The sequence below is a fragment of the Sprattus sprattus genome (assembly GCF_963457725.1).
Source record: "Sprattus sprattus genome assembly, chromosome: 11".
In the NCBI taxonomy this organism is placed as follows: Eukaryota; Metazoa; Chordata; class Actinopteri; order Clupeiformes; family Clupeidae; genus Sprattus; species Sprattus sprattus.
Genome location: NC_137909.1, coordinates 22,260,598 through 22,285,597, shown reverse-complemented (window position 1 = coordinate 22,285,597; position 25,000 = coordinate 22,260,598). Strand labels below are relative to the sequence as shown.

At 41.9% G+C, this 25,000-nt stretch overlaps 3 protein-coding genes across 3 annotated transcripts in view; all 3 read left to right on the top strand.

Moving 5' to 3' along the window:
* Positions 1-2,559, top strand: part of mamdc4 (MAM domain containing 4) — a gene marked incomplete at its 3' end in the record, with an annotated part of 19,005 nt that extends 16,446 nt beyond the window's left edge. Inside the window, exons 25-29 of the mRNA XM_080847522.1 lie at positions 244-368; positions 769-871; positions 1,495-1,682; positions 2,212-2,274; positions 2,530-2,559. Coding sequence (XP_080703648.1) covers positions 244-368; positions 769-871; positions 1,495-1,682; positions 2,212-2,274; positions 2,530-2,559 — 509 coding nt within the window. The remainder of the gene's footprint in view (positions 1-243; positions 369-768; positions 872-1,494; positions 1,683-2,211; positions 2,275-2,529) is intronic.
* A 6,490-nt stretch (positions 2,560-9,049) lies between these two features.
* LOC308372367 (glutamine synthetase-like) lies at positions 9,050-11,887 on the top strand (the record flags this gene model as incomplete). Its single annotated transcript, XM_080847521.1, has 6 exons — positions 9,050-9,215; positions 9,578-9,739; positions 10,146-10,292; positions 10,762-10,889; positions 11,182-11,381; positions 11,578-11,887. The coding sequence occupies 6 exons, from the start codon at positions 9,050-9,052 to the stop codon at positions 11,885-11,887; spliced, it is 1,113 nt and encodes a 370-aa protein (XP_080703647.1).
* Positions 11,888-13,606: 1,719 nt separating this feature from the next.
* Positions 13,607-25,000, top strand: part of arrdc1b (arrestin domain containing 1b) — a gene marked incomplete at both ends in the record, with an annotated part of 50,145 nt that continues 38,751 nt past the window's right edge. Inside the window, one exon of the mRNA XM_080847944.1 lies at positions 13,607-13,724. Within this exon, the coding sequence (XP_080704070.1) occupies positions 13,607-13,724 (118 nt within the window). The remainder of the gene's footprint in view (positions 13,725-25,000) is intronic.

Genomic DNA, 25,000 nt, shown 5'->3' with positions numbered 1-25,000 from the left:
ACATTATTATTATTGCTAACATTATTTTAATTTAAGCATGGCTTGTTTTTGCATAATAAATAACATACATATGCCAAACAATTTAAGGCAAAAATTAACCTGAAAACACTGTCGGTCACTATGTATCTCATAGCAACATACACTGCAATAGAATCATCGGGAAATGCAAATATGATTGATAGCAGGCTGAGGGAATTTGATTTGTGACCTTTGACCTTTATCTTCTCAAATGCGACCCCGCAGTTGGCAAACTACGGGTGCTGCGTCTAGTGCAGGGGCTGGAACATGAGCTGTTCGTTGTGGGGGAGGGTGACAGCTCTAACTGGATAAGACATGACCTCAATGTTACCTCTGCTGAGGAGTTCCAGGTGAGCCATGTAAACACGTGCATAAACAAAAACACATACACGTGCATTCACACAACCAAACACACACACACACACACACACACACACACACACACACACACACACACACACACACACACACACACACACACACAGACACAGACACAGACACAGACACAGACACAGACACAGACACAGACACAGACACAGACACAGACACAGACACACACACACACACACACACACACACACACTCACAAACCACACAAATGCATGAAGTGTGGCCCTGCTTATTCCCATATTGAAACAATTCTACAAACCACACCTTTATAAACAGTCAAACATGTGTTACTTGTTTGTATTTATGTGTGTGTTTCATTGTGTGTGCTTGTATGTGTGTATGTGTGTTCAAATGGAGTAGATTGTATTCGAGGGCACCACAGGAACTGAGGGTGTGACAGCCCTGGATGATATTGAGTTCAGGGAGGGTTTATCCTGTTCTGAGATCAACATGCCACTCCCCAGTAAGACCATCACTGTACTTTCTCTCCTGACCCTCTTCAACAGTCTCTAATATTTTATTTAAATTTAAAACATTTCATTTAAATTTCATTTCATCACAAAATTACAATCCCTGTACTGGATCCAGACTTACTCCTTAAGTGACAATCACTTTGTTAACCAATAGTGTAAACTGTTCACGTGATGGAATCATTGTAATGAGCCTATCCACTTCATCAATAATTATCATAGTGAAAGAAATAATCATTAGTTTGTCTGATCAATGCACATACAGTATTACATGGACCTAATGTAGGGTACACAACAGTGCCAGCAGAGTCATCAGTACTCATGCACAATCAGGAAGGAAGCCTTGAGGGTGGAGAACAACAGTCATTAATCAAGAGTCTCTGTATTACAACTGCCATTGTATCCAACCGACTCTGACTCGCTGTAAATGATCACAGTAAAGAACTCATCCCCCATGTATGCAAAGACAAAGCGATCAGTGATATTAACAATGATGAGGGCACAATCATTGTGACTGATCAAAGACTGGCTTAATCACCATCACCACTGAACTGTGAATATTTATGTTAGCAGTTGACGCTTGGTGTGAGTGAATCTTCATTTTGTGCCCCTACAGCCCCCAGTCCCCCTAGTAATGCGGGAGGCATTGCTGCATCCATCATTGTGGTGCTGATGCTGCTGGCGTCAACGGCCGTCATCTTGTATTTCTACCTGCGGGTGCGGGAGAGGGTCGCGGCCGGCACTCAGGGCCCATCTGAGATTACTACCGGATTCAGTAATCAACTTTATGATACAGGTTCAACGGTGAGTGTCAATTAAAAAAATAAAAAAAAGGGACAAGAAAAATGTTAAGAGTCCTTATTTTGGTCAGAATGGTTAAGCCAAACACCCTCAGGCAGCATGTCTAAGACAGCCTGAAATAGATCTACTGATATGTGCAATCACTGCCAGACACATTTAAGAGGTCATGCGTTAGCAGTGCTTCTGCAGTGCTATTTTGAATACATCAGTAAAGTATGCCTATAATATAGACTACATTTTAGTTGAGTTTATCAGTGACAGAAAATATCTCTGTGATGCCTCTCATAGAAGTCTCTCATGTCCTTCTTCATTGTGTACATTCTTTGTTAAATCTTTCTGCCTCTCCTAAAACTTAATATGCAAACAAACGTATGCATGGATTTGTCGCTGTTGTACTGTGCATTGTGCACAGTGTGCATATGCATTGTCTTATTAGTGTCAGCTGCCCCCCAAAAAAGAAATGGCAGCTGACGCAAAGGATGAAAGGCCTTGGGTGATTCATCCTGCATGTTTGTATGTTTTCATCATGCAGCAGGACCGTGGATCTGCCTCTTCCAGCCAACCACGTGTGGATGTGATTGGTTTCGGTAATGAGGTGAGTGTAGTTTGGCAAATTGCCTGCCCAAAAACCAAGCTTGGTAAATCACTTTCTGGTGGTCGTGCTTTGTTAGACTGACTTAGACTGTGCTCATCGATTATACAAGAGGACAATTTTCACTGCCTGTTTTACTAAGTTGGGATGAAATGGTGTTTTCATTTACATTCACAAGACAATAATCCTGTCATTCATACGCTCTCTCTCTCTCCTTCACTCTGTATATGTCTCTCTATGTCTCTCTCCCACTTGAAGGTCCGAGGAGACACCATAGAGAAAATTTGAGTGGGTGGTATTAATGTGGTTTTACCGCCACCTACTGGTGACCTGTGTGCCTGTGTCATGATTTTACCACCAACGGTCTCTCTGGGACAGTCTGACTCAGAGGATGAGTCTGATGCCTTGTTACATTCTAACACATACACACAGACACACACAGTGGGCTGGTGCTGTAGATAAGTACAGATAAGTGTAGATAGTCTTTAATGAAGAATTAAGCAATCCAGTAGTTACTCAGTTACTCGGACTACAAACTGCAGTTCAATTTTTCAATGTTGTTTTCAGTCTTACACATTGAGTTGAAGGTTAATACACCATGTGATTATACTTTCTGATGAACTATTTGATGCACAATGTAGCACAATAACACTCCATTAGGGATGCTATTATTCTTGTCTAGACAGTCCTAACTCTGATCACTTTGACTGAAGTTCCTCTCAGCTTCATCAGTGACTGCCTCTTATCTGTAATATAATGGACACAGAGGTCTTTAACTGAGATGGCCGACTCCAAGGAGGATCACACACATGCAGAGCAGAATTTAAATCGCTCAACAGGGGTTTCGATAAAAAGATGAGAAGAGTGTCAGGATGGAGGGATAGCCTGCTGAGAATTGCAAGAAGTGAACATTTGTGAACTTCTTAAAGTGACATGTCTTCAATTAGATTTTGTCTGAAATAATACAATAAATAATCAATTCTGAACCCATTTATTTCTCCTGGTTATGAGTGGTTGATATTGTATCAAAATACACTATACCCACCAAAGGCTCAATTATTTAAAATGCAGTTGGAATAATGAAAGCTATGGCGACGGCTTACATTTTGTGTCTAAAAGGCATCACTTATGTGTATTAGTATGCTATAGTAGATTATAGATTGAATTGATTATTGAATTCGTATTGTATCCGCGTACCCAGTTGCTACATTTTCCATAGCAACAGGCAGGTCTCCAAGGCAACATCCTCTCGATTCTTGAGTCTGACGCATCACCTGGTCTGCGGGCGTTCTGGTAGAATGCCTAAAATTTAGGTTAACTGTATGCGATTGCGTTAAGATTATCAGTTCAGGAGCTGGCGGTTACCGATAAGATATTACAAGAGGCTGAAACAATAATGAGCTTAGAATAGCCTATTTTGCGAGAAGTGGTGAGCTCTCATTTCATGTCAAATTTGGCATCTCTCCACTGGTTATAAATTCAGAGCAACGACGGGCATCCCACGCGTGTTCCATCTGTCCAATCTCCTCTCGTCTCCATTGACAACCTCCATCGATTATCGACCCTGTCGCTCTCGAGTAGTGAATACCAACACAGCGCGTGCATGGTGGAGAGATGGACCCCGCCGTGCTCATCTTTCTTCTGTACGTGATGATAGCCCACGAGCTCGTCTGCGGCTGGATGCAATACAGAAGAGAGGCGGCAAAGCCCAGAAAACGCGCCGCACTTATGTGGTGCTCCAGGTAATGTGTTCTCATTCTCTAGCGTGCGTGCGTGCGTGCGTGCGTCTGTGTGTTTGGTTTAATCATGCGTGTGCGTGTCCCTTGGTGATTTTTTCATTCATCACATCGCATGCATCAGTGATGAACATTAATACATCTCTATTCTGCAATTGCGTGTGATGACACTAAACCAAACAGTGGCGGCGTCTCTATGTATTTTTTTCGCCCTGCTTGTGACTCGGATGTCGCTGTGCTCCGTCTCGCTTGTGTCCTCAGTTCTCGCGTGTGCCAAGGTACCTGGCGGGTGAGCAGCCAGTCCATGAGGACAGAACGGGGGAGGGACTGGAGGAAGAGTGGGCGCATCGTTAGGAAGGCATGATGAAGAAACAGAGGGAGACAGACTATGCAAGACTAAGAGATGAGACCAGATTCCCCAAAGACCCTGGTTTGATTAAGGAGACTTCAGGTCAACTATGCCACTGACTGCCTTTGTAGTGTGTGTTCCCAGTTACATGCATTCTGAGTCCATTGTGTTTACAATATTGCAAAGTGTAATGAATACATTATTTGTAAAGTGATTATGAATGGCGGGTAATTTGTTATTCCTGTGTTGTTGATAATTGTTTAAATTGAAATTCTACTGTTGAAATGTGTTTTGGAATAAATTCTATAGGCAAAATTCAACAAAATTGATTTCTTTCTTTCTTGTTTCTTTCACCATGTATACCATTAGATATTCACGTCACTTCTTCACTTGTGAAGAGTGTAAGGAAAAACATCGGTTTTGGTGATACTTCAAAAGTTACCTCAGGATACTTTCCAGATCAGGGGCATTGATATGGGAAAAGAGGATATTTTTCATAATGAAGATATGCAAAAAAAACTATAAATAAAACATTAATCATTAAAAAGTTATTTGCGAGTAGTTAGAACCTTCCATAGTAATAGACCACAAAGAGTCAGAGGCATTAAAGGTTGTTTTGCATTCCTGTCCTACATGCTCATCAAGCCCTCATATCTCAGTCTTCCATAGTGAGGTCATAATAGCGTGACAATTCATTTAGAATATTCTTTGTGTTCTAGACATCATGGTAAAATAATTGGTTGACAACTCCAGTTCCTTTCAGGGAGCAGTTGGTGACTGCAATCTAGCAGTGGGGAATGCAGGAGGAGGAATAGTCTCACCCTCAGGTAATAGTTGCAGTGAGGTGCAATCTTTCTGATGAATGTTTTAGGCTTGTCTACAACAGCACGGTTCACTTAAAATCAGGTCAGTGACATGAGATGTGTTCCTCAGTCAACAGTGCTGTCTCTGAGAACACGGCAAGCCTTCCATGGGTCAAGACCCTGAAGTAATTGAAAGTTTATAATTCAATGAATTTTTATTGTCACTATACATGTAGTCAAGTCAAGTCAAGTCTTTTATTGTCAGAAACACAGAACAACAGAGTCGGACTGGGCACTGAAATTCTTAGGACAGGACACCGTACCACACTACCATAACATAACAAGACATAACATAACAAAACATATAAGTACTCCAACATGATATAACATAACTTAACAATAAGTACTGAACTTAAGATATACGTATGAAAAGACAAAGTAGCAGACCTACTAGAGAAACAATAAATATACAATATAGATACTAAACATCAATACACATACTAAACAGATACTACACAGATACACATACCTACATGAGCAGTCTTTGGGTTGTTTGTCTGGCTATTTCCATAGCACTTCAAACCAGCCTGTTATATGCAGTTATATATTGTATGCATGTTAGTGGGTGTGAATATAAAATGTGCTCAAGGAAGTTAATGGGGATAATTAAACATTCAAAGAAGCAGGAAATGCGATCAACTTGAAATTAAAATTAAATTTCAAGTGAAGTGCTTAGTCAGTGTTCCAAGAATGCTGTGGCTGTGTTAAAGGATTTACATAAATGTTTTCCTTCTTAATAACGAAACTGACTTTTGTCTCAATCAAATTCACTTATTACCTACAAATGTATCTCATTATTCTGTGTTTCTAGTAACACTGCATTGCATTATGAGATATTTCTGACAATATTAAATTAGTGTTGTGGAAATACACAGCTCCATTACAAGCTGCTTTGTATAATGAGATATTTTTAACACTATTATATAAGTCTATTCCAGGGGTCTCAAACTTCCGGCCCCCCAAGCAATTTTATCCGGCCCACAAATTTCCATTGATTTAAAATTAAAAAAATTGAAAAGTTCCATTGATTTCAATGGGCCAGCCCAACTTTTACAGTAAAAATCTGGCCCCCCTATGACCAGACTGGACGCTCATCGGCCCTGAGTAATTTTAGCTTGAGACCCCTGGATTCTATTACAAACAACTCTATTTCTGCATTATTCTGCTGTAGAAAAGTTAATGATTAACAAGTTAATGAATCTGCCCTTAATGAACTGCTTACAGCACACATCCTTACCATCTTGTTTATGTCTTCGTCGTTGTAAATTGGGACAAGTGGCATTTTCCCACTGACACATCACTCCTCTGATAAGTGCACTGGGATACATCTGAAATGATAAGCAAGCATCTTGATCAGCCCTGAAGGTGGCCTGTGCAGCTCTGTAGCTTAGCAACTGTGCGTTGAGGGGTGTTCAGGTGAGGTGCTGGGCTCAGCAGACGAGGGGAGCTCTGCTCTCCCTCCGCTCCCCTTAATGAGTGTTCATCTTTTGGTCTCTGGGGAGGTAGCCAGCTTGAACAGCACTAAGGTCCACTGGTCCAGTGAACTACACCCTTATTTTTTACATTTTCAGGGCACTCAATTAGTAAAAAACTGTTTCTGTATCAAATGTGGGTGACAATTACATGGAAATGTAAGGCAAAGTAAATGTAGCATCCACATAGCTATACATGTTGACTGCTAACTTTGTAAATACATTTCCCAAGCAAAATGATGATTATTGAATATAAAATGTGCTCAAGGAAGTTAATGCGGATAATTAAACATTCAAAGAAGCAGGAAATGCGATCAACTTGAAATTCAAATTAAATTTCAAGTGAAGTGCTTAGTCAGTGTTCCAAGAATGCTGTGGCTGTGATTTCCACATCGTGTTAAAGGATTTACATAAATGTTTTCCTTCTTAATAATGAAACTGACTTTTGTCTCAATCAAATTCACTTATTACCTACAAATGTATCTCATTATTCTGTGTTTCTAGTAACACTGCATTGCATTATAAGATATTTCTGACAATATTAAATTAGTGTTGTGGAAATACACAGCTCCATTACAAGCTGCTTTGTATAATGAGATATTTTTAACACTATTATATAAGTCTATTCCAGGGGTCTCAAACTCAGGCCCGGGGGCCAATTCCGGCCCCCCAAGCAATTTTATCGGGCCCACAAATTTCCATTGATTTAAAATAAAAAAAATTGAAAAGTTCCATTGATTTCAATGGGCCAGCCCAACTTTTACAGTAAAAATCTGGCCCCCCTATGACCAGACTGGACGCTCATCGGCCCTGGGTAATTTGAGCTTGAGACCCCTGGATTCTATTACAAACTCTATTTCTGCATTATTCTGCTGTAGAAAAGTTAATGATTAACAAGTTAATGAATCTGCCCTTAATGAACTGCTTACAGCACACATCCTTACCATCTTGTTTATGTCTTCGTCGTTGTAAATTGGGACATGTGGCATTTTCCCACTGACACATCACTCCTCTGATAAGTGCACTGGGATACATCTGAAATGATAAGCAAGCATCTTGATCAGCCCTGAAGGGGGCCTGTGCAGCGCTGTAGCTTAGCAACTGTGCGTTGAGGGGTGTTCAGGTGAGGTGCTGGGCTCAGCAGACGAGGGGAGCTCTGCTCTCCCTCCGCTCCCCTTAATGAGTGTTCATCTTTTGGTCTCTGGGGAGGTAGCCAGCTTGAACAGCACTAAGGTCCACTGGTCCAGTGAACTACACCCTTATTTTTTACATTTTCAGGGCACTCAATTAGTAAAAAACTGTTTCTGTATCAAATGTGGGTGACAATTACATGGAAATGTAAGGCAAAGTAAATGTAGCATCCACATAGCTATACATGTTGACTGCTAACTATGTAAATACATTTTCCAAGCAAAATGATGATTATTGAATATAAAATTAAAAATATGATTATATTTCAACTTAAACAAAAGAAGTAGACAGTAAACCATGTCTCATCAGCCTCTCCCTAATCCAACTAGTACTATTGGAGATATGAACTGACTTGACAGGTTTTTCCAGAAGAGCTAAATTGAGGTAAGGCTGCAGTAGGCGTCACTTGTTCTTCCTTTTCTGTGACGACAGTGTAGTGTTGCCTTAAGGGAGAGGAAAACAGACTGGCTGCTTTTAAACACAACAGCTGAGGAACGGGACACGCAACAACACACAGCTCCTCCTGCAAGGTAAGATATGTGAACTATAACTATTATTAAGACTTCTTTATATTCACATTAACATGCTATCCTTTTTTCCCCCATTGATACACCACCAAATACGAACCGCTAAATTTAATATTTAATCTTTATCCAGCTTCACTTTGTCCTTGTTATGTCTGGAGACATATATTACATTTTTTTCTAAATAGTCAATAGGATGAGCTTTAAAAGTTCTTACTAATGTTCTGACTGGCCTGAAACTGTTCCAGGAACTGTTCCAACAAATATGGGAATGTTTCAAACTGAAGCTTCCATTTGATGATGCAATAATGTACTCAAGCCACAATTACAAATGGCAGTTAATGTAAATTCTAGATCTGTGTGGTAATCCTGGAAAACCTCACTCCTCAAAAGGTTAACAACTCCTGAATCAAACTCTTCCACAACATACATTTATACCTGTCCCCTTAGGTAACTTGTGTAATAGTGTATTTTGAGAGACATGTTTTTTTCCAAAGAGGAATGTAATCTGTCCAAATACAAGTATGTTACTAAACAAGTATGTTCTAAGTAGCTGCTTTCTCACAGTCTTCTCCTGCTTCGTCTAGTCTCTGCTGCTGCTGGTCTCCTGACTGCTTTCCCCGCACTCCTCCACGTCTCAGTCATGTCTGTGTCGGACAGCTCCCTCCTGTCTAAGGCCCTGCGTCAGCACTACCTCACCCTCCCCCAGGGCAAGAAGTGCCAGGTGACCTATGTCTGGATTGATGGGTCCGGGGAAGGCCTGCGCAACAAGACTCGAACCCTGGATGAAGAGCCCAAGAGCATCAAAGGTAAGGCGGTCAAACACCTGGGGGGACAGGTGATTTACTACACACACTCTTCTTGAAGTCAGGAAAAACAACTGGTAGGAGTAAGCAAAACAAGCACGGCACAGCAACCCTTCCTCTCTCAGACATCCACACTCCTTTTTTTTCTTCCTATCCTAAAAGTGTACATCTCTTTTACTTTCACTTCCACAAATCCAAGGTTATCCAGTGCTATTAAGGTGTGGCTATTAAGTAGTGATGCTGTAAATCGCTGTACTGAAGAAAACATACACTCTTAATTACTCGTAATGCTCTCCAGTCTTGCCTATAACATCTTCAAATCCCTGAAATCCTCCTGACTGTAGTTGTGCCTTGTTTTGCAAAAGATATCCCCGAATGGAACTTTGATGGCTCCAGCACCGACCAGGCAGAGGGCTCCAACAGTGACATGTTCCTCATCCCTGTCTGTATGTTCAGGGACCCCTTTACCTTCGACCCTAACAAACTCGTCCTGTGTGAAGTTCTCAAGTATAACCGCAAACCGGCAGGTAAAAGCGATTTCATGTCAGCACTCCTTAATTTTAAGCGACCTACATAATCAGGTGGCATAATTTTTTTTCGTAGTTTAAACTTGTAATGGGAGGACAATGCTGATGAGTAGTTTATATGCACCACCTTTCACTGGCATAGCTCCTAATATGAATCTGATCATCATTTTCAAATTTGGTTACATTGTAGTCCTGTATTTTACTGAATTATTCCTGTCCAGAAATCTGTCTGTACACAATTCTAGCATTTCAACACATTTTACACTGGTGTTAAAGTAATCAAGGCCTGTAAATATTAAAATAACATACAAAGCCTATATACAGTAGTATATATTATATAGGTCACAGTTTGTCTGAGTGACCCTCTTATGCAATAACCCCGGTTGCAATCAATGTTTGTATCCAGAGACTAACCACCGCCACAAATGCAGTAAGGTGATGGAGAGTGTGAACGAGCATCACCCATGGTTTGGGATGGAGCAGGAGTATACCCTCCTGGGGATCAATGGACACCCCTACGGTTGGCCCAAAAATGGCTTCCCGGGGCCCCAGGGTGAGTGGGTGGTGTGCAGTTGGGCCCCCGATGAATGCAGAGGGGGGCATTTTCAGAAGAGCTTTTTCACAAAAGACAGTGACGTAAAGCAGCTCTGACGAGCATGCTGAGTGGTGTTGACTGTGGATGGATCATCATCATCATGCTTTTGATCTTTCTCTGAACATATATTGGCCACTGAATCACTTAGTGTACTCCATCTATACATCTGCTTTTTTTTTTACATCAGTATATCTGGTTACAAAATGAGGCAAAGTAGTACAGCTAGCATTAACTAATGTTAACTGCTGCTCGTTTGCATTTATACCTTTCTAATGTTTGCATTTAGTTTTATACAAATATGAATGAATGATCGTTTTAAAATGATCTTGAGCAATACCTTTATAATGTTTGCATTTAGTTTTATACAAATATGAATGGAATGCCTGTTTTAAAATTATCTTAAACTAGTGCTGTCCTTCTTCCTCAGGGCCGTACTACTGTGGTGTGGGAGCTGACTGTGCCTATGGGAGAGACATTGTAGAGTGCCACTACAAGGCCTGCATCTACGCCGGAGTGGACATCTGTGGCACTAATGCTGAAGTTATGCCATCACAGGTACGTAGATCACTCAGTCATCATCTGACAGACTAGAAGTCAAACTTACAGAGAGGAAACAGGTTCCAAGCAGAATATTTAGATTTCGAAAAAACTAAATACCATAGATAGAGTATATTTTCAATTATTCTAGTATTGAGTGGGTAGATCATTCTAGATTGGTAGTTCATTTGGAAGTTCTAGGTATATCAATCATTCACCTGAAGCCTTTTTGTTATATGTCTACCTCCCTAACCATCTATACTATCCCTGGTTTGTATAAGGAAAAGCTTTGCTATTCTTTTCCCTGCAGTGGGAGTTCCAGGTGGGTCCATGTGAGGGGATATTGATGGGAGATCACTTGTGGATGGCACGGTTCCTGCTGCACCGTGTGTGTGAGGACTTTGGGGTGGTGGCCTCGCTGGACCCCAAACCCATGAAAGGGAACTGGAATGGTGCTGGCTGTCACACCAACTTCAGCACAGAAGACATGAGAGCAGAGGGGGGACTTACGTGAGTGTGAAATCGCATCGAAGATATTGACACACATCAATATTACTGTTGCATCGACCTGCATGGGATATTGAATTAACATACTAAAACATAAACATTCTAAACTACATTAAGTTACTTACATAGAACTCTGATCCATACCCATACACACAGACAACTTATTATTCGGCTAAACCAATCATTTTTTATTTGACAGACACATTGAGGAGGCAATTGAGAAACTCAGCAACAGACACAAAGAGCATATCCTTGTTTACGATCCTCGTGGTGGGCAGGACAACATGAGGCGCCTCACTGGTAAGCACGAGACCTCCAGCATCGACGATTTCTCTGCCGGCGTGGCTAATCGTGGGGCTAGCATCAGAATCCCGCGACAGGTCGGTCAGGAGAAATGTGGGTACTTCGAAGACCGCCGGCCTTCAGCAAACTGTGACCCGTACGCGGTAACTGGCGCCATCGCTCGCACCTGCCTCCTGCTTGAAGCGGAAAAAATTGAAGAGGCTTAAGGAAGGGCAGGGGTGCCGAATGGAGGATGTCAAGTTCAACAGTCCATTAAACATTTGGAAAATAAGTTAAGCTGAGGCTCCAATGTTTTGCCTCGGTGCTGGCAGAAAATAAATGTGGCCTTTTTGCTATGGCCGATACATTTATATGTTTTGACTTGTTGTAGCCTTTGCGTAAAGTTTCGATTAACAGGCTTCATTAATTTTTACAATACATAAGGTTGACTCAGGTCTAGGCTTACCAACGCAACAATGATGAATGCCTTACAGGTAACCTTTATTTTGCCTAAAGACCACCTTCATGTTTGGAAAGTAGACTTATCCTATGATGCGTTCTGTATGCTGGTGACCGATCAGTGCCTGGCAGAATAACTATGAATTTGACAATGTATACAATCGTTTGAGATGGTGGCAGTTATAAGGCACATTATCATAATATGGGTGCTGTTTTATTGTGAGTTGTGGGTTTTTGAGTTCAGTGTTTACATTAGCAGTAACTATTATGAAACTAGTCAAAGCCTTCTTGTTTAGAACTGTGCCGTTTTGACAGTGATTTACTTACGCAATTTAGCCACAAGGTGTCAGTCCTTCCTTTCTTGGAGCTATTTATAAGTCCGCTGTCATATTTGATGAAGGTGTGGTTGTTGATTTGTTATTTGTATTGTGGTCATTCAGCTTGATCTACCTAAATAAATCTTCTTTGCCTTAATTTAAAAGTTGTGAATATAGACATTTGTCTAGAACATCAAGCAACACTGAGAATCCCATCTCAAATCATGTGCCACTCGGTTCATTGTCTTATACTGTATACATCTGTGTGTTGACTGACAGGAAAGATTAGATGTAAGATCTATACTGGCTCCTTTGAATGTGAATTACTTGTTTCCAATGCCAGTAAGCGCTCATCTGAATCAATAGACGGTGCCCTTCTTATGACTTCAATAATGGTAGCCCATAACTGACCTCTACATTAAACTCACATAGACATTCCATGCAGAATAAGAGGCCAACCCTACACACAGACAGGCTATTTTACCCGTATGTATAGAGCTGGTCAATATTTTTCTCTCTTTCTCTTCTGCACACGCACGCACACACATACGCGTGCACACATAAATACACACAACTTAGATGGCTCCACACTACATTGGCTTCTGCTTGAAGGAGACCATGCTTGCTTTCATGCTAGATGTATTTTGTCTTTGATCAATAGGATGGTAGCCTGGTGTTCTGTTCAATCAATGACACTATATTGAGAATGAGTCTAGACAAGTCTTTAGCCACAAAAGAGAATTAGAGGCCATCAGATATTAGATATATTTATATTTCATAAAAAAAAAAAAATCAATGTCCATGAGGTTTAAACAGGTGATGAAAGTTGCAAATGATTAATAGTTTAGTACTAACCTTTCTTGCATTGTACGTCATTAGATCTGTTTCTTTCTGCCTTGGGGGGAGATTTAGAACTTTAAAATACATTTTTAAGGTATTGGCGTTTGGAAATGGTAAAGGGCAAGTGGGCATCGGGAAAGGACCACCTCAATCTGAATGAATGAATGTTATCGTAATGACGTCAACGCCAGGGCCACTGCCACGGGAAACGGGGTGGAGAAGGGAGCGCGTGCTGCAGGTGGGACGCTCTTGCGCCGCTTCTCTCGCTCTCCTGCTCAGACTGAACCAGAGTAGTGAGTGCGTGGGTAAGGGACAGACACACACGGCGAAATGGGCAAGCTCCAGGAATTTGACATTACTTTCACTAACAATAAAGTGGTTTACAGCCCCGGAGAATCAATATCTGGATGCGTGAAGATCACAAGTAGCGGCTCCCTGAAATACAATGGTAAGATATTGTCCTGGCATTTTCCTTAATGCGACGCAGAATCGTTTCAACTGAGCGTTTGACAATATAGTCCTGGTGATTATTTTTCCGTAACTGCTCTCCACGAACATGAATGCTTGTTATTTTCCTCCGCTCTATAAGAAGGAAGCGTTGCAAGTGTTAACAAGTGAGCGTCTCCGAAAATCAGTTATGTTGAGATAGGCTACACGGGCGGGCAACCAAACATTTACTGGTTGGTAGTGATAAGGTTACATAGTCATTCTTATTTTTTCGTTTCTTTTTGTACTGTTGTTAGAATCGACAATTAATTCGTTTCCTGTCATGTTTTGGTTTTTCGTTGAACCCTTTGAGCACTAGGCTATATCCTGTCTCTCATCCTGTTTTTTGCATATTTTCGTTGTTCTCTTACTCTGTACGGTTGCAGTCGATTGGCAATAGGCTACATTTAGTTAAGTCGAGCTAATATCTAGCTCATCAGGCGTTCTCAGTGAGGGACACCTCAACAGGTGTAACAGTTAAGAAAGACAAACTCTACAACGACTGCGTAAAGTTACAAAGTGGAGTAAGGTATCCGCGAAAAAAAATCCGTTCAGTTCCAAAATACCCCTATTATCTGGGCATGGAGGAAGGTACTTTGTGAAAAAGTAGGTTAGGATAGGAATACGATCATGACCACGGGTAACTTTAAAAGAGACAAAGAAGGCATTGTGTTGACTGCGTGGAAATCATGGATTGTATGTAGACAACATTCTACAGCGAAATAGACGAGTCCTCATAGACTGGTTAACATTGCCACAGTAATTGAGTCTCTCAGTCCAGTCATTAACGATCAACCTAATGGAGTTAACTAAAAGACAGTTCGGGTAAACATAAACAATGCGGTTATATAGTAGATTTAGCTATCAGTACATTTTCAAACTTATAGCATCATAAAGTCATTTTAAGTCCTTTACAAGGAAAATATATTCATAGTTTGGTATGTAGGTTTACTGTCTTTAAATTTCTCCAAGTACAACTGTGTCCTCATAGTCAGTTGACCTCAACTTTTAAGATGCTGATGTTTTGATGGAACAGCATTTGTTTGGTTTGTGAGCTTGTCTCCTTGTAAGTGGTGAGGGGTGGGGCAGTATATCGCAGTGAGCTTGGTCTTGCTCTCATAAAACCTGTAGATGGATGTGTGACAAACAGCAACTGACAGCTTGGCACCAAAAGAAGATTTTCAGTCCTGTGAACCCACCCCCAAACAACACACATATTCTACAGTCCTTTCATCCTGTCTCATTCATGCTTGCAGTTATTTGGAGAGGCATATCACTGAAGTTTCCTTAGGAGGAGGCAATGACACATGAGATGATGGAGAATAAACCTCTGAGCAAGTATACATTACCTAGAGACACATACACGTAATGGCAGTGTAATTTCTTCAAAGCATGGGTGACATTAGGCCACTGACTCATATCAGCCTTCACTCTAGGCAGCAGTGCACTTTCTCTCCAGTACACATTTTCCTGGTATTTACTGATGCCTTTAGTCGGTAAGAAACCCACCAAATGCCAAGCTAGTCTACTCCGAATAAGCTTAGATCTGGTCCATGTTGCCTAGGTTGAAATATGCCACAAACAGACAGCAAAACCTCTGGTACCGTAATTCTCAAAGGCACAGTGTAATGCCAGTATAGTGCCACTTTACCGTTCACATCACTAGTTTTGTGCTCCTTTCCCAAAGTTCAAATGCCGACATTGTGAGAATAGGCATTTCTTCCTTCCTCATGTACCTGATCTAATCCGGTGTGCTTAAGTTTCATTTACTGTGGGACTGGATCTTTACATCACCTCCCCTCTCCATATCACAAATTGCCTGGGCAGGCTATCGATGATGTCACTCCTAACGGCTGGTGACATCACCCCATCATTCTTTATTGTTCCATGCCAGGGTAGATGATGTCAGTATCAATCCCCGATGACTTGGCTCGGTGTGTTGTGACTTTGACCTCCATTAAGTTAACCATTTAAAACAGAGTGAGAAGCAGTTCCTCCACACCCTCCTGGAGGTCATGTATTGATCTTTTGGCCGATACCCTGGTCAAATAACATGCAAAGGAAGGTATGAAAGCATGCTGTGACTGGTGACTTGCACAGAAAAACTGTAACAGACAGGTATTATTAAGCATGAGTGAAGTGTGTGCACAACAGTGTTCAAAAGTGTGCAAGATGTGGTGTAGGGGTCGGAGCTCTGGCGGAATGGCTTTAGGAAGCTGATGCTCTTTAAGGTCAGTTGTGCTGTATGCTGCTGTTGAACACGTGTCTCTCCAAGGCTTTCCGCTGTAATGAACAGACTTCGTGTTTTGAAGTAGATGTTTCTTCTTCTGTTTCTCTCGTATCTCTCTCTCTCTCTCTCTCTCTCTTCTCTTTCGCTTTCTCTCTCTTTCTCTCTCTGGAGAGTGCGGTAATGTTAGTGATTGACATGACTAAACCTAAAACCATTTTATATACAGAATACAGAAATTTGACACATACATATATATACCCCCCCCCCTTCCCTTCTTTCTCTCTCGCTTTCCCTTCTTGTTTCTCCTTTAGTTAATTTATCATCTTGACAGTTCACGAAGTGGCCTGTCAGCTCACTTTCTAAATGAAGTGGGAAAGTGATCTCATATTACCATTGGTACTCACTGAAACATTGTGACTACAGCCTGTGAACTGTGCAGTCCATCGGCAGGCAAACTAAGACTTCCCTCTTCCCTTCTCTCTTTTCGCGCTGAATTTGGGGCAAATTGTTGAGGAAACCTTTTGAGGGCAGCGGATTTGGCACACGGATGGGACCGGCTACATTGAGCATCATCATCTATCACCTCAGATCAGTCACATACATCAGTCAGTGTGAGGCAGCTCTGTAATTCCTTTCCTGGTTAGGTTAGTTGACTGTATGCTAGTATAGTGCCGTTGGCAGGATGTAAAGCTTTTCTGAACAGAATGAAATTCCAAGCTAAGTTCAACAGAAACAGGTTTGTGGCACTTGACTGCTCCTTGCCTCACAACCTTGACGACCAGTGTGGATGTCTTTGCCTCAGGTGTAACATGGCCTGGAAAACCAGACCATTACTGGTCCAAACCCAAGGAAATTGTAATACTGATTACTGAAACTGAACAATTGTAATAGACTGGGTTTCTTTAAAAAACACACACACACACACACACACACACACACACACACACACACACACACACACACACACACACACACACAGTAACACACAGGAATGCATATAGACACATACACTCTCACATATACAGACACATAACACTATAGACTTCCATGGCTGACCCAGTGATGACTTCTGCTGAGTTATTGATAGAAATAATAGACCCCACGTCAAACTGATGCCTGTGGGGATTTTTATCTCCACTTCAGTATGTGGCAGATGATATGGAGCCATTTTTTATCTTTGAATCTCACCTTTATGTGTGCCTGCTCTAATCAGACTGGCTAGTGCGGCCTCTCTCTCTCTCTCTTTCCCATCTTTCTTTTTTTCAGTCTTTCTCTTTCTCTCTTGTATGGCCTGTCAGTCTAACAATATGTTTTGTTGCTCAAGCGGGAAGTATCTTCATCATCAGATCTTTCTTTCTCTTCCCGTCTGCCTTCCCAACCCTTCCTCTTTCCACTGAGCTGATGTGAGAGCCTGCCCAGCCCCTCTTCTGTGGTTGATGATGCATGATCGATGCACAAAGGCAGCTTCTCCACTGGTTTTTTGTTTTGGAGAGCTTTGGGTACGCCTGTGTGTGTGTGTGTGTGTGTGCCAGTGTTTGTGGATATGTATATATGTGTATTGTTTGTGTGTATATGTATTTGCCCTCCATCACTACCTGTGAGCCCCATGGATTGATTCCTGTGTGTCTTGTGTATTTACATCCAGTGGAAAGTGTGGAGTATCAGGTTACTAAGTAACACAGCTCAATAAAGTGAATGGACAGGGCCTGGACCATCACAGTCCTAGGCGGTCTTTCTAGGGTTAGCGGTGGAAGCCTTGGGATGGAGTGGTGCTACATGCTCTATTACTAATGGAGAATGTATTGATTCTGTCAGAGAACTCGGCACAGGTGAACACTGAACATCATTTTCAGTTGGGTGGTCCATATATTGCCCCAAATTCAATTCCTGTCCGTTGGAAAGGTTGTGTACAATTTTCTTTTAGGCTTTATGTTACTGAATCGTATTATCTCCTTTTATTACAGTTATTGGATCATTTTCTATTGGACATGTCTTCCATAAGAAATCTGTGGGGCTATTGATTTCCCTAATTATACACGTGTTGTAAGATCTACGTAACATTGTAGGAGTGATTACTGTTACTTTTTTGTGACTTATTATACAATTGTACATTATGACTTTTTTAACATTTTACACTGATGGCACACTGCACATCAGGAGCAATTTGGGGTTCAGTGTCTTGCTCAAGGAAGCTTCGACAGGGAATCGAACTAGCAACCTTCTCATCACTAAACAACTTCTCTACCTCCTGTCCTACTGTCGTTGGGATCTTTGGGTTAGATGTTTCAGATGTAATATTTACTTTGGCTTCATGGCTTGCTCAGATATCCGCTCTAATCCACACCACAGCTGCCCGTTAAAATTTTTCTTCCTACCTGTCTGTCTGGCTTATGGTGCGCCTTCCTCAGAGCAGCGCTCGCTAACTGGAAGCGAAGGGGAAAAAAAGCAAGGCTTTTCTCACTCATCCTTGAAAATTATTTTTAATCCAGTGCTAACACTGACTGATTCAAGTCAACTGTGAAGGTTGGGATGTGTTGAAAAGTATGAAAACACATCAGTTACCTGTAGGAAGTAACGTTTCGAATCTCCTGTGCATTCCTCTCTCTGCCCTCCTCTTCCCTCTTCTCTCTCTCTCTCTCTCTCTCTCTGTCACTGCTGCCATTGCTTTACCTATCTCAGTTTATAAATAAATCTCTTATCCTACCTTCTCTCAGTTTTCATGTCTCTCTCAATGTCTCCCTCTCCCTGTTTCTTCCTCACCCATGCACTTATCTTGGGTGTGATGTAACATGAGCCTGTTCATTCTACTGTGTGTGTGTGTGTGTGTGTGTGTGTGTGTGTGTGTGTGTGTGTGTGTTAGTGTGGGCTATTAAACCACAAAACTCTGGAAATGGATTCCCGTCCCGCATGTGCAAACAGATATGTAAACATTCCGTGTGCCCTGGTCGAATCATGAAATCTGACCTTGTGTGAACAATGTCACAATAGGTTGACTTTGTGTCATAAAATCACACAGAAATACCCCCACCCCCTTCTTGGTCTTTGATGCTTTAAGATGCATTGTTATGTGCTTATGTTACCCCCAGGTCATCTTTATGGCTTGGTGCTATGGTTATGAGAAAGGGCTTGTCTTGGTGCCTGTTCACCCTGATGACGCCCTCTCGTAAACTGTGTCACAGGAAGGGTGAGTCAGAGAAAAAGCTCTAGGCTACCTCACCTGTTCAGACCTGTGAGGGGTAAAATAGATTGAGGAATTAAGAAGTGGGTCAGATGTTTGGAGTCTGGGTAGCAGATCAAACCACAGGTCTTGAGATCATGCTCTGTGTCCCATGTAGTGGTTAATAGAGGTTGTGCAGTCACAGAAAGAGTTGACATATCTGTAAGGTTGTTTTTTTTCTTCTAACCAGTTTACCTTGGAATGATTGTGTTGTGTAGGCAGAGGCTGTTTACTTATGGTCTGTTTTCTCGCACACCCACTCTAGACTCCCCGGAAGTCTCTAAACACATTTACTGAATACTTCAACTTTTCATGGCTTAATGTTGGCTATTAGCATGGATAAAGCCTAGGTTACCCATGTTTTGGAAAATAATTCTTCACACAGCTTAGACAAGGACATAGAATCTCATTTAAACTAACCTACAATAACTCCTCTGTCTTCATTTAGGAGGCCTAAGGAGAGCCCTTGAATGATATCAACCTCCCTGAGGTCACAGTGTCTTATCTGTTTTTGTGAGGCCACAGGTGTTCGTGATGAACCCCTACAGGCCTCTCACTGTGTTCAGTGTAGTGTAGTGGAGCAGAGGGTGTTGAAGGAGAGCTCGACAAGGAAGGCCAGAGGATGTGTCCTCCACTGGTAAAAGGGCTTATCCAAGGTGTCAAGGTGGATGATCTCATCTGCTCGCACCTGCGAGGCTGCGCATTCAATTCAATCTCAGGGATGCAGTTGGAAACTTGTTCAGAGCTTTTCAATTATATGGTTTGTTATTCACATTGCTTAAGTAATTCACTTATACGCTGCCAGTGGCAAGTTCATAATTACCACAATCGACATCCAACTATATTTTGAGCTGATTTTGTTGCTGTTGTTGTTCCAGATATATATTTTTAATAATACAAAATGTCCATAATTTAAAATGACATTATTTCTACCAACATAAGATTCCACATTAGAAAAGGATGGCTTAGCCTTAGAGCACCTTGGTGTAGGTATTGTGCAGTAACTGGTGTAAGCAGTGTACTGTTTAACAAGTGCCATATTGATGTAGGTGTTCTGCTGTAACTAGTGTAAGCAGTGTACTGTTTAAAAAGTGCCATATTGATGTAGGTATTGTGCAGTAACAAGTGTAAGTTGTATACTGGTAAAAAGGGTCATGTTGACTTAGTTTCTTTTTCTTTCTCTGCCTCTTTGTTCAGAGGTCGGGAGTTCTTGCCAAATCATGATGACCAAGCACATGATGACCAAGCACCTAACATCTAATCACCTCAGTTTTAAAAGTTTACCTATACAGCAATTAGGGCGGATGTATGTTTAATGTGTGTGAACAGGACACAGAGGTTGAGTAGATGTCATAGGTAATCTGAGCATCGTTGTTGATTCACTTGAGTACCCTCTGTCTTCTGTCACAGAAGCATAGCTCAGCTTAGCAGGCCTTCAGACACACTATGAACAGCATTATCACCAACCACTCCTAACACACACACTCTTTCATATCTTTGCCACATTGGAGAGTGCACAGCATATATATATCTCTCTCTCTCCTTTTTACCTCTCTACCCCCTCTCCCTCCCTCTTTCTACCTCTCTCTCTCCCCCGCTCTCTCTCTCTTTCTCCCTCTCCTTCTTATTACCTCTCTCTCCCCCCTTCCTTCCTTCTTTTTACCTCTCTCCCCCCTCACTCCCTCTCTTTACGTCTCTCTCTCCCTTTCTCTCTTACACACACATACATGCACGCATGCATGCACACACAGTGCTTTCTTAACTGCCTCGATTTGTTTCTGCCACTCTCTCTCGCTGGCTTCCTCTCACAAAAAAAAGAACAGTTCTGTGAAGAGTTTCACAGGATGGCAGTCAGAGAAGCAAAGAGCAGAGAGTAGCTGACACACACACAGGCAAAGACCCTCTACAGTTCTCCTTTTGACTTTGTTTCCTGTTTTTAATCTTTTGCTAAAAAGATTTGGAGACTATATAACATACAAATATACAGTTTGTCACTTAAAAAAAAAAGATGTCTCGAATGTTCATGACAAATATAAGTTTTCAATACAGTGGCAACAAAGTGTGTTTTAAACTTTGAGCTGACATTTATGTTATTCATCTTGTGTGACTGTTTCCCCTTGCTGAATGACACTCAGTTCAATCACATGAGACTTGCACCAAATTATACCACATTTCATTTACAAGTCAATCCAATTACAACCACACTCAGAGAAAAGAGGCTCCTCTATGGATTCATAACATATTTAGAACCTGCTTTATGAGGTCTTGATTGGTTCCCTGCAGGCTCAGTTTTATCCTAAACTTGCCATTTTAAATATTGCCTATAATGCTATAATAATGCAAAATGCTTCTTAAGTCTTTAGTTGGAAAGTGTGTAGACGGAGCCCTGAGAAGCAGTCTATGTATTTCATATAGTACCACCCCTACATACTTGGAGCATCTGTCTGGCACTCACACACACACACACACACCCACACTGCCTGCTAGCTTGCTTATTCTGTAGTTTCTCTGTGTGTGTGTGTGTGTGTGTGTGTATGTGTGTTTGTGTGTGTGTGTGTGTGTGTGTGTGTGTGTGTGTGTGTGTGTGTGTGCGTGTGTATGTGCGTGCGTGCGTGTGTGTGTGTGTCTGTGTGTGTGTGCTGTGGTTCCAGCTGTATAAATGTGTTGTGTCTGAAAAGCCTCATCAGATTGTGTGTAATTAAATGAGCCCTCTGCATAGCGGGCGCCTCCTCCACAAGAGCTGAGAGTGTAAATATATCACACCAGCTGATATCTCTTATGTCTTCTGTCTCACACACTAATGGACCCACACACACACACACACACACGCACGCACGCACGCACGCACGCACACACACACACACACACACACACACACACACACACACACACACACACACACACACACACACACACACACACACACACACTCAACCCTCACATCTCATATCCCACACATGGCTCTTCTCTCTCCCTCTCTTCCTCTCTTTCTCTGTTTTCAATCAGCTGTAATGGTGAGCATGCAGACTTGGACCCAAGTGTGTGTGAGTCAGTATTTTTGTATGTGTTTGTCAAGAGGTCAAAGGTCAGTGTTGACAAACCATCTAGAAGAGAGCAAAGGGAGGAGGAGGAGGAGGGAGCAGGTCACTGAGTTTGTGAAGTGTGTGTTTGGGGTTGAATGTGGTGTGTGTGTGTGTGTGTGACTGTGTGTGTGTGTGTGTGTGTTTGTGTGTGTGTGTGTGTGTGTGTGTGTGTGTTTGTGTGTGAGGATGGGGAGGAAAGGAATGCAATGCATTCCTCTGCACACTATGCCTGTTGTCCTCAGTATTGCGTTAGGGGAGATGTTGTAAAGAGAAGACATAAAGACAAGTGTGCAGGTGAGTGCTCTCCTCTGTCCTCCCTGTCTCCCCAAATACACAGGTGCAAAAAAATCACCTGACACAAACTGTATGTTAGCGTAGCTATGTCAGTTATCGGACAGTGTCAAACAACGGTCATTCTGTTAAACAATCAAAATGCTAAGTTCAATAATGCATTAACAATCGATTTGCTCAGTTTAATAGTGGATTAACATGACAATGCGAGCGTTTACCGATAACGCACGACGTCCGATAATTAACACCGTTACAATAGTTTGTGTGTCTCCAGAAGTCCTTCTTGTGTGTATCACTCCCTCTCTTGCGTGATTTTGCTTGCGTGTCCACCATGTCCTCTTGTTGTTACTTGGTTGTGTAGTCACTGTTCGGACACCGTTCAGGACAAGAATGTCGTTTCCATGCCAGCGACTTGGAGAATCATTGTGCAACGGAGGCCGACAAGGTCTGTGCTGTCCTCTACTATGTCCCTGCTACCTACACCCTCATCAAACAAAGAGCCCCTTTGGAGGACTGGGGTAATGGGCTCACTAGACAATTGATGACGCTCCACAGAAGGTTAAGCTCTTGTGACATGACCGAGTCGTCTAGACAATGGAACAGAAGTGATACATTGATATTGATATCAGAAATGATACACCCAATGACTTTGCAGCTTTAACATAGACTATATTTAATCACCTGCTGTTTAAGGCACAACCTGCAACTAAACTTTTTTAAGATAAGAGATACAAGTTCCTGAAAACAGCCATGAAAGTCCGGCATGTCTTTCATGACACTGGGTCATCAGCTTAGTCCAGCTGATCGTTCTGCCTTATTGGTGGTTTCTCATTTTCGTGCACCAGAATTTGACTTGGTTTGAACACTGCTCACTTGACCCTTGGGTACCTTGACCTTTGACCTTTGATCCTTGGGTCAACCCTATCATGGTTGTTGTTCGGCTTACATTTCCTGGTGGTTGAGAATTAAACATAGACTCTGTATACTGTACTGACAATTTGGTATGTCATGTCACTTTGTTTTAAAACAGCTGTTTGTGTTACGAATTGGGGTTGGGGTGTGAACTCAATAGCACGACTCAGACACAAGGGGTAGAATAAAGAATAAACTTTTACTGTCCAGGTTTCGGTACACGGGTAAGCAGTCCAATGGCAGGCAAACAATCCAAAAGGGCAAAGGCAAAAGAGAAGTCGAAAACAGTCCAGGGTCAACACGAGAAGAACACTGAGAACACTGAGAACACTGAGAACACTGAGAACACTGAGAACACTGAGAACACTGAGAACACTGAGAACACTGAGAACACTGAGAACACTGAGAAGCAGCACGCAACATTAATGACGAACCAGCAACGAGAGACAACACAAGGACTATATATACACACACAACAGATAACAAGGGACAGGTGAAAACAATCAAGGCAGGGCAGACAAGGAGACACAGGTGGACTAAACGAGGTGAATTGACAGGACACAGGAGAAACCAATAAGACAAACAAACCAGGTGATTATTGGGAACAGGTGAGGGGTGGAGACACGGACAACAACAAGGGCACATGGAATACACAAACAAACACAGGGAAGCACATGGTGGAAAGCACATGGTGGGAACAAGGAAGCACAAAGACTAGACAACAAAGATCACATGACACACAAGGGAGACAAACTAATGAACAGCACAAGCACAATAACAAGGGAAGGGCGTGAGGAGACAGACACGAGGAGACAAGGGTAAACAAACACAAAAGAAGGAACACGTGAGAACACAAGGGATACATACAATGAAACAAGACAGGGACAGAACACAGACCTTACAGTTTGTGATTTTACATGTACATTCTCTATACTGTGAAATACATTTCTCAAGTTATGACCACACAAGGCATATGTGGATGTGTGAGTGCTGTCAGTGTGTATTGAATGTGTACGTTTATGTTAAGCTAATGTGAACCTGTGTGTGTGTGTGGGTGTGTGTATCCGTCAATGACTTGGTCTGTGAGTGTTTGTCTGCGACCAGAATAGAGAGAAGTAATTGGATTAGATATGAAGCTGTGTGGACACTGGAGGCCTTTATATGGGTAATGTGGTGACATGTCTGTGGGTAAATGAGATAATCCCCTGTCTGGGACAGAGTGACAGACAGATAGACAGAGGAGACTATCTGAGGTGACAAGCAGGATAGGGCTGTCTCAGACACTCAATTTGTCTCTCTCACTATTTCTCACAGGATTCCTCTTACAAAAAAAAGTTGTGAGTTTCACAGGATGGCAGTTAGAGTAGCAAAGAGGAGATATTAGCTGACAAGCTGTTTTCTTTAACACTGTTTTAGCAGTTGTAGTAGTAGTATTGTTATAAATCTCCTAATGAAAATTTGTAGCACATGCCTATGAGGAAAAATGTGTGTGTGTGTGTGTGTGG